The sequence below is a fragment of the Rhopalosiphum maidis genome, chromosome 2 (genome assembly GCF_003676215.2).
Source record: "Rhopalosiphum maidis isolate BTI-1 chromosome 2, ASM367621v3, whole genome shotgun sequence".
Taxonomy (NCBI): Eukaryota; Metazoa; Arthropoda; class Insecta; order Hemiptera; family Aphididae; genus Rhopalosiphum; species Rhopalosiphum maidis.
This window is the reverse complement of record NC_040878.1, coordinates 35,902,825-35,920,839: the sequence shown is the minus strand read 5'-3', so window position 1 is coordinate 35,920,839 and position 18,015 is coordinate 35,902,825. Positions and strand designations below refer to the sequence as shown.

The 18,015-nt window shown below is 27.0% G+C and overlaps 1 protein-coding gene across 8 annotated transcripts in view; it reads left to right on the top strand.

The window, feature by feature from the left end:
• LOC113555085 (S-adenosylmethionine synthase) overlaps positions 1-11,007 on the top strand; it is a 32,154-nt gene extending 21,147 nt beyond the window's left edge. Inside the window, exons 1-11 of one of the 8 annotated variants that reach the window (XM_026959414.1) lie at positions 2,654-2,805; positions 2,973-3,204; positions 3,684-3,761; positions 4,356-4,478; positions 5,581-5,682; positions 7,007-7,122; positions 9,135-9,278; positions 9,837-10,055; positions 10,121-10,303; positions 10,367-10,500; positions 10,790-11,007. In XM_026959414.1, coding sequence (XP_026815215.1) covers positions 3,072-3,204; positions 3,684-3,761; positions 4,356-4,478; positions 5,581-5,682; positions 7,007-7,122; positions 9,135-9,278; positions 9,837-10,055; positions 10,121-10,303; positions 10,367-10,500; positions 10,790-10,892 — 1,335 coding nt within the window. In that variant the 5' untranslated portion in view covers positions 2,654-2,805; positions 2,973-3,071 and the 3' untranslated portion in view covers positions 10,893-11,007. Of the gene's footprint in view, positions 1-2,653; positions 2,833-2,969; positions 3,205-3,683; positions 3,762-4,355; positions 4,479-5,580; positions 5,694-7,006; positions 7,123-9,134; positions 9,279-9,836; positions 10,056-10,120; positions 10,304-10,366; positions 10,501-10,789 lie in introns of those variants that run through there. The other 7 variants (XM_026959408.1, XM_026959407.1, XM_026959409.1 and 4 more) reach the window with 7 other exon arrangements.
• Positions 11,008-18,015: the final 7,008 nt, after the last annotated feature.

The following is an 18,015-nucleotide window of genomic DNA, read 5'->3' as shown; positions in this document are numbered from 1 at the left end:
CTTATGGATTTATTTAGTTACAATACTTATACAATACTAATATATATATATATACAAGGCTATAATATTTATTATAATAACATTTTAATATTCCATACAAGTTAATTGAATTATTGAATAATTTTTTTTAGATTATAAATAATGTAAAGTTATAAGTTTACGATACTTATATAAATTAATTTTATTAATTTTTCAATAAAAATTATAAAAATTTTACTATCTAATTTTACATCATTCTGATAATTATTTATCTATACGATTAAGTCAATATACATTTTAACGTTACAGCCTACAAGCACATCATTTATTTGAATCAATTTTTTAAATATTATAATAAATATCACGAAATAAGACTATTGATATATATATATATATATATATGCATTCCGAGTAAATATTAATCGTATATTTAAATGTGTATTTTTTTTTTATTAAAAACAAACCATGGGTAACTAGCGAATTATTGACTATTTTAATATTAGTTTTAACTTAAAATTTATTGATTAATATACATAATCAGCATACTTGGGAATTTAGTTCTGTGAGTCAAGCTAATTCTCAAGAGGCTTGTATAGGAATCCAATTATTAAACACAAAACCGCGCGGCAGTTGCTTGCTTTACATGCAATTCACTTAATCTATTTCACATTTTAATATCATATTATCATACATAAGTAACTTACTTATAGAAGATAAGTAAAATTTATAAACTTAGGTATTTAAAAACAATTGATATCATTTTTTTTTTATTATTTGCATTTTAATTAATTGTTTGTCAATTATGAATTGACGGATAACCCACATAATCACTGGTTGGTTTCAGTTAAATAAGATAAATGCTACTCTTGGTTATAATAACTTATATAATTATATTATAATGATTAAAATAAACCACTAAATATAGTTTAGGGGTATTTTTGTTCGTTTTCTATATTTATAATTATATATTTCATAAAGAAAACACCAACCACCAGATGGGTTATTGAATATAGTATTTATTTTGGCTAGAGTACTATTTTAAAACTATTATTGTACATATATTTTGTTCAAATGAAAATGTGTTTATATTAAAATAAGAGTTACAAATTAATGAGAAAAAACTTTTTGACAGATCACCCATCACCTTACCCCTTTAACATCACCGGGTTAACTCCTGCATAATATATAGTTAATATATATGGCATAAAATTAGTTATAACATTGTAAATTTGTCTATGGTTAAATAAGTCCAATAAATCTTTGGTGGATAAGTTTTATGTAAGATTCAGACCAACTGATTCCGAGTAATCCAAGTTTAAGTTTATACAATATTGTACAATAGTCTAATAGGTTGTATATTGAGGTTAAGTTCTACAGTGTTGTTAATTGTTTATGTCGAAAGAATCAATTTGTCGAAAGTCAAAACAAGCATAGAAACATATAAAACAATCATGTCTGAAAATTCAATGAAAAAGTAAACATTTTAACTAACATTTAAGTTTACATTTCGGCGGCGCTCTTATATTTATTCAATTTCTTCTTCAAATTATGTTTTTATATTTTATATCATATTTGGATTTGGACAATAGTTTAACTTTTATAAGTATTACATAAATGTTTTTAATAGTCTATTACTCAATTATATACACATTTTATAAAATATATAAGTATTTGAGACAGTAAATGTTCATAAGTAAAAAAAATTTAATTTAATTCACTGTTTTTTTTTCAAAACTTTTGCTTGTGTACTACTGCAGGCCTGCAGCACGGTATTTTTAATAAACATAATTGAATTTACGTATACAAAAATATATTATGTAGTTTTTCATTAAACTCATGATGTTAGATAAGTTGTTATAATCGACTTAATCGAGGATGTATTAATAATTTTATCGCGCAATTGTTAAGGGTTTATCTTAAATTTCCATTTATTTAACCATTTTTATTTATTAACCATTTCATGGTTCGGAAATCGATATCAATATCGCATACTGGTGCATGATCCATTTATTAATTGTAGACCACCTGTCGGAGCCCAGATAAAAATATACCTGATGCAGTACAATAATATAGTGCAATTGTGATATTGCCGGGTAATTTAATGCCTACGGCAGGACCCTATGACAATCGGAGATAAAACGTGTTAAACGATTTGCACGCGTTAGGTATTATTATTTTATTGTCATAATAATAGCGGCGGCGGCGGCGCTGTCCTGAAAACAAACATAAAAATAAACCCGGAAACGTACAAACTCGGGCGCGTGTAAAAATACACATCCGGCCGAGCCGTATCTCACCGGGATCACAATGGAATAGTAGAAATCCACGTATTGTGACGATAACGATCTACATAATGACTTATAATTATATATCTACATATATATATATGTGCATACAACACACACCATAATACTATAATAATTAATAATACAAGCAAAATAAAGTATGAGACGAACGCATTGTGCTTATTGTAATTTTGTGTAATCGTACGGCGTCAATCGGTCGCCTATGCCGCCCGCACGTGTGCGACGCCGCCGCCCGCTACCGTTGGTCACGCGGCGGTCGTCTTGTGGTAATACCATTTATAGTTTCGCGGTGGTGGGGGAGGGGGCTTTCGTTGGCCCGGTAATCGGCACGATGATGCGCCCCCATTGGCAACACTGTTCCGGCGCATTTTGTGCCGTTCCGTATCGGCCATCTCTGAACGAATCGTTCTTTCTGTACTTGGCAGCCGTACAAGCCGATCGAACCTTACGGGGCCGTACCGCCTGAGTAATTGCAGCAACGGAAACAGCAGCAGCATCGCTATCAACTCGAACAGCCGCCGTCCGTAGTTATTTACTCTCATTAACAGTTATTATTATTCATTATTGTTGTTTTTGTTTTTGTCGTTATTTTATTAATGATTTTATGACCGTGTATTGATTAGTTGCTGACATTCGTTGATAGTTAAAACGATTAACGTTCTGTATTTTATTTTTGCGTTTCAGCAGACTTCAAAGTTTTTGTTACGGAAAACGCCGCAGCAGCAAGATCAAATATCTGACGGCACCAGTAGAACACAACCACAACACCTCAACCAAAAAATCGTCATGCCCGAAGAGAAGAAATACGCACACACCAACGGGTTTGCCAACGGACACGGTAACGGCGGACTTCCGCCAGAGAGCCCGGACGGTGAGATGTTCCTTTTCACTTCTGAATCTGTCGGAGAAGGACATCCTGGTAAGATAATCGATATAATAAATCTTAATATTATGCTCATTGGTCACATACATGCATTTACTTTTGACTGCGTAAGTGTAGTTTTTACCGATGCTTTTCCCCCGTCTAATTATTAAACTTACGTTCGCCGAACACGTGTTTTATATGTCCGATACGCACTATCGTTGTCAACCACCCGAAGTTATTGCGTCGTTTCCGAAAGCCAATTTGAATTTTTTTTTTTTTAGTATTATATTATTCCCTACTTTTGTTTTTTGTTAATTTTTTATTATGGCGCGTGTATTATGTATCATGCATGTTTCATGTTTCCTGAAAACACTCCCTACAAAAGAGGACGTTGGGTTGTAGAAATCATACCATATTAAGTGAATAGCGTGTCAGAAGTTTGTTCTTCCCCAAGATTGTTAATTTTTTATTCTGAAAGACGACCCCTGCCGAATGTATATTAATATATAGGTATTTGGTATTTTTTCTTCTAGACAAAATGTGCGACCAGATCAGTGATGCTATTTTAGACGCACATCTGGAACAAGATCCTGACGCAAAAGTGGCTTGTGGTGAGTTTTATTATTATTTTAATTTTTTATCACGTTTTTACCGCATTAATGTTCTATATCAATATTTACATTAAAATATATTAGACCTAAGATTTTTTATCATTACCGTTAGTTTTTTAAGGTTATATCTGATATGAAATAATGAGTTATACCATAACCTATAAAATTAAATTTAAAATTTTTCTCATCCCACCAAAAATGAATTTATTGCTAAAATCAAAAAACTGTATGAATAACTAACAATAATAGTTGTATAATATTAATATTCTGCAAAATCTAATAGATAATATTGTTTTGTTATATTATTTGATATTATTTGTTAATATAATAGGTAAAAATGTCTAATGCACCAGGGGAATATATTTTACTTGATAATGTACCAATTGTTTGGCATTATATATTGATACTATTTAGGCAATTATAATATATTTTGTATTTAATATAACCTTATTCATAAAACTAAGTACTTTATAAATTAAGAACCAATTAATAGTTTAAAATATAACTTCTATGTTTAGTCCATATAATACCCATAGAAGTGTTAATTATGATAAGATTTTTTATATTTATATTTAAATAAAACTTATTTTTTAGAAACTGTTACCAAAACTGGAATGGTTTTACTTTGTGGAGAAATAACATCCAAAGCCAATGTTGATTACCAAAGAGTAGTTCGAGACACTATTAAACATATTGGCTACGATGATTCATCAAAAGGTAATTACCCATTTTAAACATATAATATACCTATACAATTTTTAGCAAGAATTTGTCCGGGTATTAATTTTTCTTAAAATTACGTTTAACTGAATTTATTTATAATGAGTATATTTTTTAATGGGACTGATAGGTGCCAAATTAATGGTATTATTTATCATTAAATGTGACTAATCAATTACTAAGTCAATAGGGCAGGATTACAAATTGTATGATTACTAAACAAGTTTAAATAAAATTATACAATTAGATAATGTAATATATCGATTTGAATTTCTATGTAGATAAGTAATCCGACAAGTATTCATAATATTTGAATAGGTTGTTAATTAAAATTATATGATTAATATTTATGATCACATTTAACTTATAGAAAAAAAGTATTTAATTATAGTTAAAAGAACTTTAAATTGTATTCAATTATTTATTTATTGATAATATTTATAATGCCATATAAACTTTAAACTTGTATGTAAAGTAAAACTTCAATCCTATTATTTAATATTATTAACTACTATCTGTTAGCAAATAATATTGATTTATAAGTAACAAAATTAATTTATGCACTATTTGAATTGTCTTATGACAAAATACTACATTTTATTATACACAATTAATTGTTATTTTGGTTGTTTGCGCTTTATTAAGATTAGGTACATACAGTTTTGCGCTATCATTTAAATTTATGTGTATATTAGATTAAACAAAGGACAGCTTTGTAGTTTTACTTTTACATTCATTTATTTAAAAAAAAAATATACTGTTAGCTGGGTTTATTATTTATACTAAAACTTTATAAAAATATAACATTTAATGTTTCATATAATGCCTAAGTTTCATTGTGATAATTCTGAATTAATTTTTTTTATTGCCTGCTCTTTAAATTATGTGTAGTTGATTTTTGTTTGATTCCATTATGTTCATTTTTTCATTAATTTATTTTATGAACTATATTTGTTCATATTTATAATTAAGGCAAGGTGGCTGCTTATCCTATACCACAAATACAAATATCATATGTACTTTGTGAAACCAAAGTCAGTTAGGTTCAAGTCCCATAATTAAAGCTTAAGTCATAAACATATACATATACCACCAACAGGGTTTGACTACAAGACATGCAATGTTCTCGTCACAGTTGATGAACAGTCATCTAATATTGCGGATGGTGTACACGTTAACAAAATCGAAGATGCGATTGGGGCTGGGGATCAGGTAGGGTATCTACAAAAAAATGGTTTTGGGGGTAAAATGAATTGCAAAATATTTTTGTGAATGTCATGTTTTAAGAGATCAGCTTTTTTATTTTTGGGATTTTATCACATCATTGGAATTTATACAATTCAACATTTTAATTGAGAATATAAAAGTTTTCCATCACATTATTGCTTTTTTTATATTGATATTATGTGAGGTAAGTGGTGTTTGTGAAATACATTTTTAATATATTTTAAGTGCTTATGAATCAACATGTTGGTCATAATATACATAATAGATATAGGTATTAATTTAATTCCATTCAACTCAATTACTTTAAAAATAGACTTATATTAATATGTGCTTTTACTATATTTAAAAAAGCTGAAATCATTATTTATTTTTCAAATTGATAAATATTACTTTCAATGTAAGTTCCCAAAAATTAGAGTATGAAAGTAATATATTTTTTTGTTGGTGGATATGAATGAAGTACGTTTTAAATTCAATTGGGTCGCACAAATTTTTAATTACTAATATGTATACTGCCTTTAACAATAATGTTTTTTATTCTTGCATGTAAAAATAAGAAACAGGGATCCATACAAAAAATAAAATAAACATTATCTGCTTATTGCATGGAAAAAAACTGTTTTTAGTTACGATAATTTTTTGGTTGTTTAACCATAAATTGAGGAAATTCAATAGTTTACTTTATCTAAAATATAATGAGAGGTATAATGAACAATAATGTATTTTTTGTACATATTATTGTATTGTATGATTATTCTGTTAGAACAAATATTGTGTTATTTAATATGTGAAAGTGTTAAGAGTGTGTGTGGACGGTTTTGGACTAAAACTGAAAATCTATTGACATCCATTATCTATAAAGTTTATATTTAGTTATTAAAAAATTAAGTATTGACTGTATCTGAACAGAAATGTTTGAGTGAGTTTAGGATACTGTAGCTACCTTCTGTTTATTAAAATAAAAGTAAGAAATTAAGTTTTTAATAAAAAAAAATTTATTTATTCAAGTAAAATACCGGTTTAGTTATTATAAGACAAGTTATAGATGGTTAACCAAATATATTAATATTTGTTCTAATTAAAAGTTTAGGTTTTTTTGGCAAATTTTGTATGTTAAGTTCTATTAGATTAAATAAACAATGTTTTGTTTAATTAAATTCTATTAGATTAAATAAACAATGTTTTGTTTAATTAAATTCTATTAGATTAAATAAACAATGTTTTGTTTAATTAAATTAAACTGCAATTAAGTTGCTGATTGTTGCTATGTGTTGTGTGTTGTCCCGCTGTCGGGTTGCCAGGTTTTGATTACAAGACATGTTCGGTGATGCTTGCTATTGATCAACAATCTCCAAATATTGCTGCTGGTGTACATATCAACAGGACTGCTGAGGAGGTTGGTGCTGGTGATCAGGTATGTTTTTCAGAACAGAAAGATTTAGAGTTTTGATAAGTATTAATAAGTTAATTAGTAACTTTTTGTGTTGTTTATATTGGCTACCCTAATGAAATAAGTATTTATTAAATATGTTACTGATACATGTCTAAATCGGTTAAATCTCATAAATTTCAGTAAAAAAGGTAAACTGAGCATGGTACTTGGGAAAAAAGTCATATTTTTACTATTGCATAGGAAAACCTAGTTGCGGCCAACATTATTTTACATAAAATTTCATAGTATTTTAAAATATCACATAATAGAAGTATTTAAAAATTAATTTTAAAAATATTAATAAATATCTGAAACATAAAAGAAGATGTTTATATTATGTTCTATTTGTCTGAGAATTTCTTCATGATTTTTAAAATTAACATTAGGAAGTACTATACAGTAAAATAAAATAATATTTGTTCAAAGCAATGTTACGTATCTACTTTGAATCATTCAAATGTATAACAGTTTATGTAATTTCTAAATGATGTTTGTTACAATTGTTTTCCCGGGCTAATGTAGAAATATGTTTTGTTTCAAGTACCTTGGATAATGTGTTTATCTGAGTTAAGTCTGATTTCAATTTTTCTGTAATATATATAATCAATTGACTAAAATTTATTATTTATGTTAAAAATTTATAATTATAATCAATTCTGAGGCAAGCAAAAATATTTAGTGTGTATATCATTATTGAAGATGATTATGCAATAATTTATGTCTAGACATAACGTTAAAAATCAGATGAGTGTTCGACAATATTCTAAATTTTTGCTGACTCGTTAGACTAGTGAGAAAGTGATTTTAGCAAGAATGAGAAAAAAATATATAAATTTACCAAAATATTATAAATTACATTATAAAATTTGACTAGCACGAATGATTAACTAAACATAATAAATGCCACAGTTGGTTTTATAAAATGTATATACTTGTATTCTGCTGTTATTTAATTTATGATGTTTATATGATTGCATGCGACATTATTTTGTAATTTTGTATGCATGTAAGAATGCTAGCTATGTTTTGTATCTAACATGATTTGGTCCAACATTTGTTTCATATTTTGTTTTGTACATTATGTTATGGATAGTTATGGCTTTCATACTAATTACTAATAATTATCGATAGTTAGAATTTTTTTAAACTATATTTATTTATGATATTAATTCAATCATAATTTTTTATACATTTTATCATTTACTGAAAAATAAATTTATGTCAAAAGTAGCTAATAATTGTATATTTCTTATTGTGTACTTAATTAGGTTAATTATGTATTAAAGTATATCTATATATTAAATCAGTTCTTAGCCTTTTTTTCTTCTTGGCAACAGGTGTGTTTTATAAGAATCTGAGGATGTATTTTACATATTTTAATATGTATGAATGGTTTACATTTTCAATAATTTTGCAGCATATTCTTAAAAGTCACATAACATTAGTATACCGCGGCACACCAGTTGAAGACTACTGTATTAAATGTAGATATCACAATAGATACAAAAATACGAGTATCTTGACTAAAACAATGTTATGTTTTTTTTTAAAAATATTTTATTATTTTTAATTAATTGTATATATATATCTTATTAATAAAAATTTTAAGTGGTATCTATATTATGCATGAATTTAGCTTAATCAACTATAACATTTTTTTTGAAAACATTTTACTTAATTTTTGTATGTTGTATATAATACTGTTCTCAAGTATTGTTAACAATTATACTATATACTTACTATTACTACGTAATTGCTAAAATATATATGATACCAATTTAAAATTTAATTTATTAATTTATTTTTTATACATTGTTTAGGGTGAGATTTGAAATATTTTAAATTTACCAAAATAAACATTTTTATCATAACAAACATTAATTTGGTGTTGCCTGTTGTGTGCTATAGTTTAGTTATAAATTTAAAAAAAAACCAATAGCTTTTTACTTTTATTTAAATGATTATACTAAGTTAATTGATAATATTAATTGCAGGGCCTCATGTTTGGCTATGCTACAGATGAAACAGAAGAATGTATGCCTTTAACTGTGGTACTTGCTCACAAGCTTAACGAAAAAGTAGCAGAACTCCGAAGAAATGGAGTGCTTTGGTGGGCACGTCCTGACACTAAAACACAAGTGAATAAAATAAAATATATTGATAATAATTTAGTTTTAAAATTTAAAATCTTGATATTCTTATTGTTTTATAGTTACAATATTTTTTAACTAGAATTTGTTTAATCTAAGACTTTGATTTGAGTTATTAACTAATTACAAAGTTTGGTTTATTTAAATGGTGGATTTATTTTTATTATGGTTATCACTTTATCGATAATTATCTTAAATTTAAAATTTTTTATTATACTTATTATAATGATATTTTGCATTAATTACAGCTTGATTTTTAATTTTTATCTCAAACAGACGTATATCTTTTTTAAATAATATATTATTAAAAGTAAAAAATTCTATAATTTTTTACTCTTTTAAATTTGTTTAATAATACATCTTATATTATACTAAATTATAATGAAACAATTTAAATGTTTTTATTATATATTGTACATTAATACATTAATTATATATTTTTAACTTTAATAAGAAAGTGATATTAATTAAAGAAAAATTACATTATTCAGTTTAAAGTGCATTTATTAATTATATTAATTAACATTTAAAATTGATATCCTTTAGGTAACATGTGAATACTGTTTGGTCGGTGGTGCTTGTATTCCACAAAGAGTTCACACAGTTGTGATATCTGTGCAACATTCTGAAAAGATTTCATTAGAAGACTTACGGCAAGAAGTTATGTCTAAAGTTGTTAAGACCGTGATTCCTTCTCAGTATCTTGATGATAGAACTGTTTTCCACATTAATCCATGTGGTCAATTTGTGATGGGTGGTCCTCAAGTAAATTTTATAGTAAAAATATTTTAAAATATTACAATAACTAATTACTTACCTTTTTTTTTTAGTGCGATGCTGGCTTGACGGGACGAAAAATTATTGTTGATACTTATGGTGGTTGGGGAGCTCACGGAGGTGGTGCATTCTCTGGCAAGGACTTCACTAAAGTTGATAGATCTGCTGCGTATGCTGCTCGTTGGGTTGCCAAGTCTTTGGTCAAATCTGGCCTTTGCAAACGTTGTCTTGTACAAGTATGTGTAGCTGATTTGTTTTATATTGTAATAGATACTAAGTTGTTTTTTTATTGTAATAAGGTATCGTATGCGATTGGAGTAGCAGAGCCAATATCAATTACACTTTTCCATTATGGCACATCTACTAAAACTCAAAAAGAATTGTTGAAAATTGTTAACAGTAATTTCGATTTAAGACCAGGAAGAATAGTCAGGTTAGTAAAAATGAAAGTTTATTTAAAGTAAAATAAAAATTGGTATGTAGTAGTAAATAAAATTAAAATTCATTAATAAAACTTCAAAATTCTAATTCTAAAAGCTGATTTTCAACAGGCATAAGTTTATTTTATAATTTATGGGTTTGAGATAAAAAATTTATGAAGAATATTTGTTTATGTAGGTGTTCTCTTATAGCTTTTATTAGTGTCTTATCAGCTTATCTAATCAAGAAAATGTATTCCTATAGTTTCAATCATTTTTAAATATAATGTTTTCATTTTTCAGAGATTTAAATCTACGAAACCCAATCTACCAAAAAACAAGCACATACGGACATTTTGGTCGTGACATATTTCCTTGGGAAAAACCTAAGATTTTGGTTGAGTGATAAATGGCAGACTTCTTACACACTGTGTATGATTCAAAACAAATGCGTAGAATTTTTTTATTATGATTTTTTTTTTTAACATTAACAAATCAAATGTTGCCACCTGTTTGTAGTGTTAAGATACACTATTAAATATATTAGTATTTGCATAGGTTTCCCTTATTTTAAAAAATTTTAAATTTATTATTGTATTTAATAAGTCACTGTTGCGCCATGTAAATAAGAAGTCTACATTACCAGACAAAATTATTTACCTATTTGGTTTGTTAAACAAAAATTGAACATAGTTGCTTTTTAATTTTGATTATCACTATTTATTAGTATAATATGTCATTAAAAGCTAAATACCAATCTAATTACTATTATATTATCTCATCATATTCCATGAAAAGATGTGTACATATATTTTGTATGTGTACATGAATATTAAGATATATATTCTTTCTTTTTTATTTAATTTTTTTTTTTAGTGATTTATTATTGACCGCATCTTTTTTTATTAATGTTTAGCACAATCTAAGACATAAATGTAGATTTAGCGTATTGAATTCAATTGTTCATGAATTAATTTTGTGTTACTTCTATGTTCATTTGATATAAATTTAAATATTATTTTTATTAAAACAATTATGGTTTTTTTTTTATATAATTTTTAATGTTTTATCAACATTTTGTGAATTTATTAGTTTTTTTTTTGTCATACATGTATTTTATCAGCCTTATTTTCGTTTGTTACAATGATTGATTATTGGCTCATAATAAAATGTGTTGCTGCCCTCCAAATATTCTTTTTTTTTTTCAAAACTCAAATTCTCTAAATGAATTTATGCAAATGGTGTAATTTTTTTCTTTAAGTAACCAAACAATTTAATTATATGTTTTATGTGAAATGATTGAAGTTGTTTTATGAATCGTGAAAAACCTGTTTTAAGTTTTGCCAATTATTTTGAGAAAGTAATAGATATTTTTTTTTTGCTTATTCCTGTCTCCCAAAGTATGTGTTAAACTTAATTTCTATTAGAAACTATCCAAAATTAATAATCAAAGCTGTTATAATTTCATGAGATGATAACACCGAAATTCAAATTATACTCATCGTTGTACAATTAATACTTTCATTTGTTTCACCATCAGAATTTAAAAAAAAAAACCAAATCTTATGTTAAAAGTTATATTAGATTTTTATTATGTTTTTATGAACACATTTTATGGCTTTTAAAACTTATTAAGAAGTCACATGATGAATAGCCAGTATAGGTTAAATTAAATTGAATTGTATTTTTGCACTTAAAACTGTATTATACTCTTGTTTCAATTCATGTTCAGTGGCAACTGCTCAACACCTCAATTTTCAGATAAGGAAACCAATTCGGATGCAGTCTCAAAGATTTTTTTTACAAAATTGGTGGTCTGCACTACTAAAAAGGTTGAGAACTGTTGATCTAGACTGTACAAATAAAGGTAGATAAAACCATTTATGGCTTATACCTTATGGCACATAATCCCAACATTTTTAGCTGTACGTACTACCAATTTAGTAAAAAAATCTTTGAGGCCCACTAATGACTAATATAACTCATCTATATATATCCTATGTATATAATAAAAATACATAATATTATTTTAAATATATAGCATAGTAATGTAAATATTATGTACGGTCCTCGGCCTATATAATAGGGGGTTGGGAACCTCTGCTTTATGGACTATAATAGTCGATAAAGTGTGCTATGTATTATAGTATAACATCAATACTGTATGGTCTACGTCTACACAACACACAATAGTTTTATTACTTAATATATAACATACTTATCTATACATATATATTTGTAAATGGAAATTTTCTGAAGTTTGAAATGTGGTTTTTGTTGATTATAATATACAAAACACGTTTATAATTTGATTGTCTACTGGATTTTAAAATCATAAAATCAAATAATAAATGTATTCATACGGTGATGTAGATATCCAGGTAATATGCTAAGAGTTCCAATATCCATTAAATATTAATTACTTTTTTATAGATTAAATTAATGCGGCGATGAATGTATATAGGTACCACAGTTAAGTGTGTGTGTTTTTTTTGTGTGTATCTGCGAGATAAATAGTAGAAAAAGTACTTCGACCTTCAACTTTGAGCATGATGGTTATTGATTGTTGATGGAAAATTAGATCTAATTGCTACTTTTAACAGGTCATAATTGAAAATTCCCAGCATTTTTCGGAATAATCGGGAAAAACAAAAAAAATACCCAAGTTTGATAAGCGTATTGGTTCCTATTAAATTTTGATGATAGATTTTTTAAAGATACATAATATAGTAAGGATCTCCAAACTTTTTTATTCGGGGGCCATGAAAAATATTAAATGCTTTTAGCGAGCTAAAAGTTTATTAATACATAATTTTTAATTTTATGAAAATTTAGTTATATAAATATGTTTACTTAAATTTTTTTTATAAAATATTGTTTACAATATACTTGAATATACTTGGTATTAATTTTATTAATTTTTGAAATAATTTCTTTATTAATTAGAAGTATGAAATTTATATTTCTCTGTTAATATTTTATCGAATTGAGGTACATATGTCACTAGTTTTAATTTTCAAAATTGGCTCCAAATGTTTGTCAGTCATGGCTCATCTATATTTTGATTTGATGTATTTCATTTTAGAAAAAGTTTGTTCGCACAAATAAGTTTTAGCAAATACAGATATATATATATTCAATTGAAATTTTTTTTAAATTTGGATATTGTGTATTTGGGAGAAATTTATAAAAATCAACTAAAGTCTCTACGTGATGAAAGATTTTCAGTGCATCATTACATTGCAAATCAATCATTTCCATTTGAAGGTTATTATGATACGTGCTTCCGCTAACAATTTTTCAAATTACACTTATATTTACTGTCCTATGGGACGGAGTAGTAGTATGAAGACCCCTGTAATATAGGAACGAGTTCAAGAAAATTTGCAAATTAATTTTAGTAGGTACTAATTTTCACAAATATTTAATATAAACGTCTGAAGTTTAAATTTTGATGAAACAGAATATTTTCACATCAAACTATTTTCTTATTTCGTTGTTATTTCAAAAACCAATAACCGTATACTTAAAAAATTTACCAAATATTTATATTTGGTGGGACAAATCAAACGGCGCAGTTTTTAAAGGTTGGTATTTCCCGTGTGGTGGGTATAGTGCTATTATGATGGTCTCATTTCGTCGGGCTGGCCATGCCGTAGTCGTTATTAGTCATTCTCATTACCATGGTTTGGTTTAGTGAACAATGGGGCTTCGCTGTGCGTACGTTTTTTGAAAATTGTCGTCTCTGAGGAGCGATGTGAGGTGGCCCGAGCGTTCACCGGATTTGAGCATTTGTGATTTTGCTTGTGGGGCTACCTGAAGGAAAAGGTTTTTAAATATCGACCTCACACCTTGGAAGATCTCAAAGAGCAAATTGGGGAGGAAATTGGCGCTATAGGTACCACTATGCTAGTCGAAATGTCTCGAAACACGGACAAAAACTTCAAAAATCGCCTTTCATCGCCTAACTTGCTGGCGGCCATCATCTTTCTGATATAATTTTTAAAATTTAATACATAAAATGACATGATGTACTAAAGAAAATTAAATAAATATAATTTCTGAAAGCTGCGTAGTTTTTTTTTAATAGCCTTTCAAAACTGCACTGTCTGTTTCACCCTATTCTGTATTATCATTTTCAATGCGTGGTATACTTAATTTAATATATATTTGATTCTTTTTGAGCTATTTTTTATTTTCTCTATATATATTTGACTAAGGTTTTCCTTTGTTAAATAGCTTGAAAATTTAATACAACAAGAATCCTCTTAAGTTGCTATTATAATTATCTAAAAATATTTAATATACAATTATCATAAATAGGCAAGCTATATTATATTTATAAGCATTATTTGAAGTTTTAAGTTTTTTTTTTTTTTTGAAGACAACTAACATTTGCATTTTTTGTTTTAAACCATTTGTTAATGTTTAGGTACCGCCTTTACATTTTAAAAATTCTCTCAGTTTTAAATGATAATGATTAGTTTTATAAAAGTGTATAGATCATTGGACATAAATACGATTTTGTCGTGATTCGTGACAACCATTCATGAAGTCATGACCACCCAAAAATATTCCAAAGAGTTAGGTGCCGTAAGTATTGACCCAGCGCCGGTAAATATATGAATATGTGTTACTGTGTTAGTGATACTATACCACCTATATGGTATTAATCATTGCATGCGTTTTTCAGGTTTTAATATCAATTGATTTCACGTAAAACAAAATAAAAACCATTGCTCGAAAACTGAAAAAAATCGATGACTTATAGTATGTCCTAAAATATTTCCAATCGGAAATAAAGTGTGATTGAAAAGACGTTTCGTGCTCACGCAGCATCCCCCGTGCGTACAAAGTAATACTATTATATACGTAATACATTATAAAATACATATTACATCTTTTATATTTTTTCCCGTCGTTGTTTTTTGGGTTTTTCGTTAAACTTGTAATCCAATAAACGCGCGTAGAACTCGTGGATAAAGATTGATCGGCTATTGACGACGTTATGGAGTGTGGCCGGACGCGTTGCACCTGCGGCGCTTATTATTATTATTATTATTATTATTTTTGTCGTCGTCGTCGTCGAATGATTATAACATAACAAATCTGTTACGCGAACTGTGGCGAAAAGTATACGTTGGCCGGTGATAAATTAAAGGTACTCCCATATCGAATCTTTGCGCTTTGCGGTAATGGAGACGCATCGGAAGTGTTCAGAGCTAAGTAGGTACCCTATATGTAAAATAATATTATATAGTTTCGAAGGAGAGTAAAAAGCGAATCGCTGTTTCGGATTCGGGACCGTGGAAAACCGTTAAAAACTTTTACAATGTTTTATTTGAAAATTGTTTATATTGGTATGTAAAAGTTAGGTACATTATGATGTTAATTTATTAATATTATACTAATTGTTTATTAATAGCATAACAAAATAGCCCAATGATTGTAATAGCCAATAGGAGAGAAAGTCTTAAGACTGTTTACTTTTGTATAGTAATTATATATTCATTATATATTATGCATTCATCACAGTATGTATGTATTATTATTGTTTTTAAACAAGCATTTTTTTTTGAATTACGCCAATTTAATTATTATTAGGCATTATTTTACGCCTGACAGCGTTAAAAACTAAAAATTAAATGGTACGCAATAAATACCACAAATAATGTGCAGAGAACACAAAGTCACGTATTCTCAGCGATGGAGATTAATTCTTCATCGTTGTTCGTAGAAGCGGTTAATATTATTTGCTAAAATATGTGGGTATCTGTTTATTGAACAATTGTACATGTCTAATGTGTTGAAGTGAAACATGTTGGCGAAGAGCTTGCATCGGTTACGCCATTTTTGACATGTATATAATATCATAGATAGGTAATGTTTGTTATTGTAATTTAACTCTGTCAAAAATAGCTGAGTTCAATAAAAGACCTTCGTTCAGCTAAGGTTACAATAATTCATACTTTGGTCTTGGTCTATAATATATTATGTATGTATATATATTTTAAGTATATAGTCAGCAAAGTTTTTTAAATTCTGTAGTACCGTAGATATGATGCAGTTTATAGCATCAAGACTCAGCAAAACCATATTTTATCTCATCACTATTTCTTTTTTTTCAATGTTATGTTTGTTAATTTCTATTTTAGAAAATTAACTTTGATATAAGTGAAATATATAACCAATTATTACAATCAAAGAAAAAAATGTCGGGTCGACGTATGAGCTGATTTTTCAAAATCCACGTGGAGAATTTTAACTTTTACACTAGTTAAGAAATTCTAGACATAAATTCTAATTTATAGACCAAAATGTTAAATATATTTCAATAGGCTAAGTTGTTATTAAAAAAAAAAAAAACATAAATTACTGATACATAAAATTCATTTTTCCTAACACGCACAGAGACACAGTGGAAATTTATAAGAAAAAATACAATACCTACATACAAAAATGTACCATGCGCTAATACACGATTTGATTGCTAATAAAAATAATAACAATTGAAATGTTATCAGTTTTACTAATTTTCTATTTTTATGTAATTGTTTTACAGCTTTCAAAGTATTTCTTGGAATAGGATTGGTATTTTTTTCTATCTAGTTTCAAACAGATTTTCCCAAGAGATGAATACGATATGGCAAATGTCTTGGTTTGTAATTTTTGTCGAATAATTTTATTTGGTCTATTGAAAATATCTGATATTGCTTTTTTTAATGAAGATGCTAGTTTTTGATGATTAATTAATAATAATACTGTTCAAAATAGGTGCGATATTGATTGTTTGATTTACATTAAAGATTAGTACATCTTAATTGAATATTTTTGTCTTTTGTTGTCTCTCACTTTTACTAAATATATAACTATCAATTATAAATTTTAGATTATTTCTTTCAATTCCAAATCTTGATGTAGTATTTTTTGAATTTTTCAATAATTACAATATGGTAAATAAATAAAGTACTATAAGTACTATATTTCTACTTTTAACAGTCACAGTTTAGTGTCAAAACGTGTTAATAATTTCCAGGTAAAATTTCTTACAAAATTGATTTTCTTATTTAATGACAATATTATTTCATGGTATAATTTTCAAATTAACTTTATAGTTTTTTTTTCTAAACATATCACCATAGGCGGAGATTCTGTGAAATATTGAGGGGGACTCAAATATTTGATGCCAAACAGATCCATGGGGGTGTTGCCCCCACACCCCCAAAAAACTAATTTTTATATTAAATCACTCATAAAAATTGTTCTTGTTATCATAATAACTTAAATAATTACAAACATAAGAAAAAAGAATAATTAATAAAATACTATTATCATTTTTAACTTAATTTTATTACTCTATTAAAAGTATTTAAAATAGCTTCATTACTTAAAGCTTTAGTCTTATCTTTTTCAATATATTATATTGAAAATTCATTAAAGATTTTTTTTATTTATAGATGATGTTCATAGCCATGTTTTTATTTTCCTCATAGCAGAAAAACTTCTTTCGCACGTAGCAGAACAAGCAA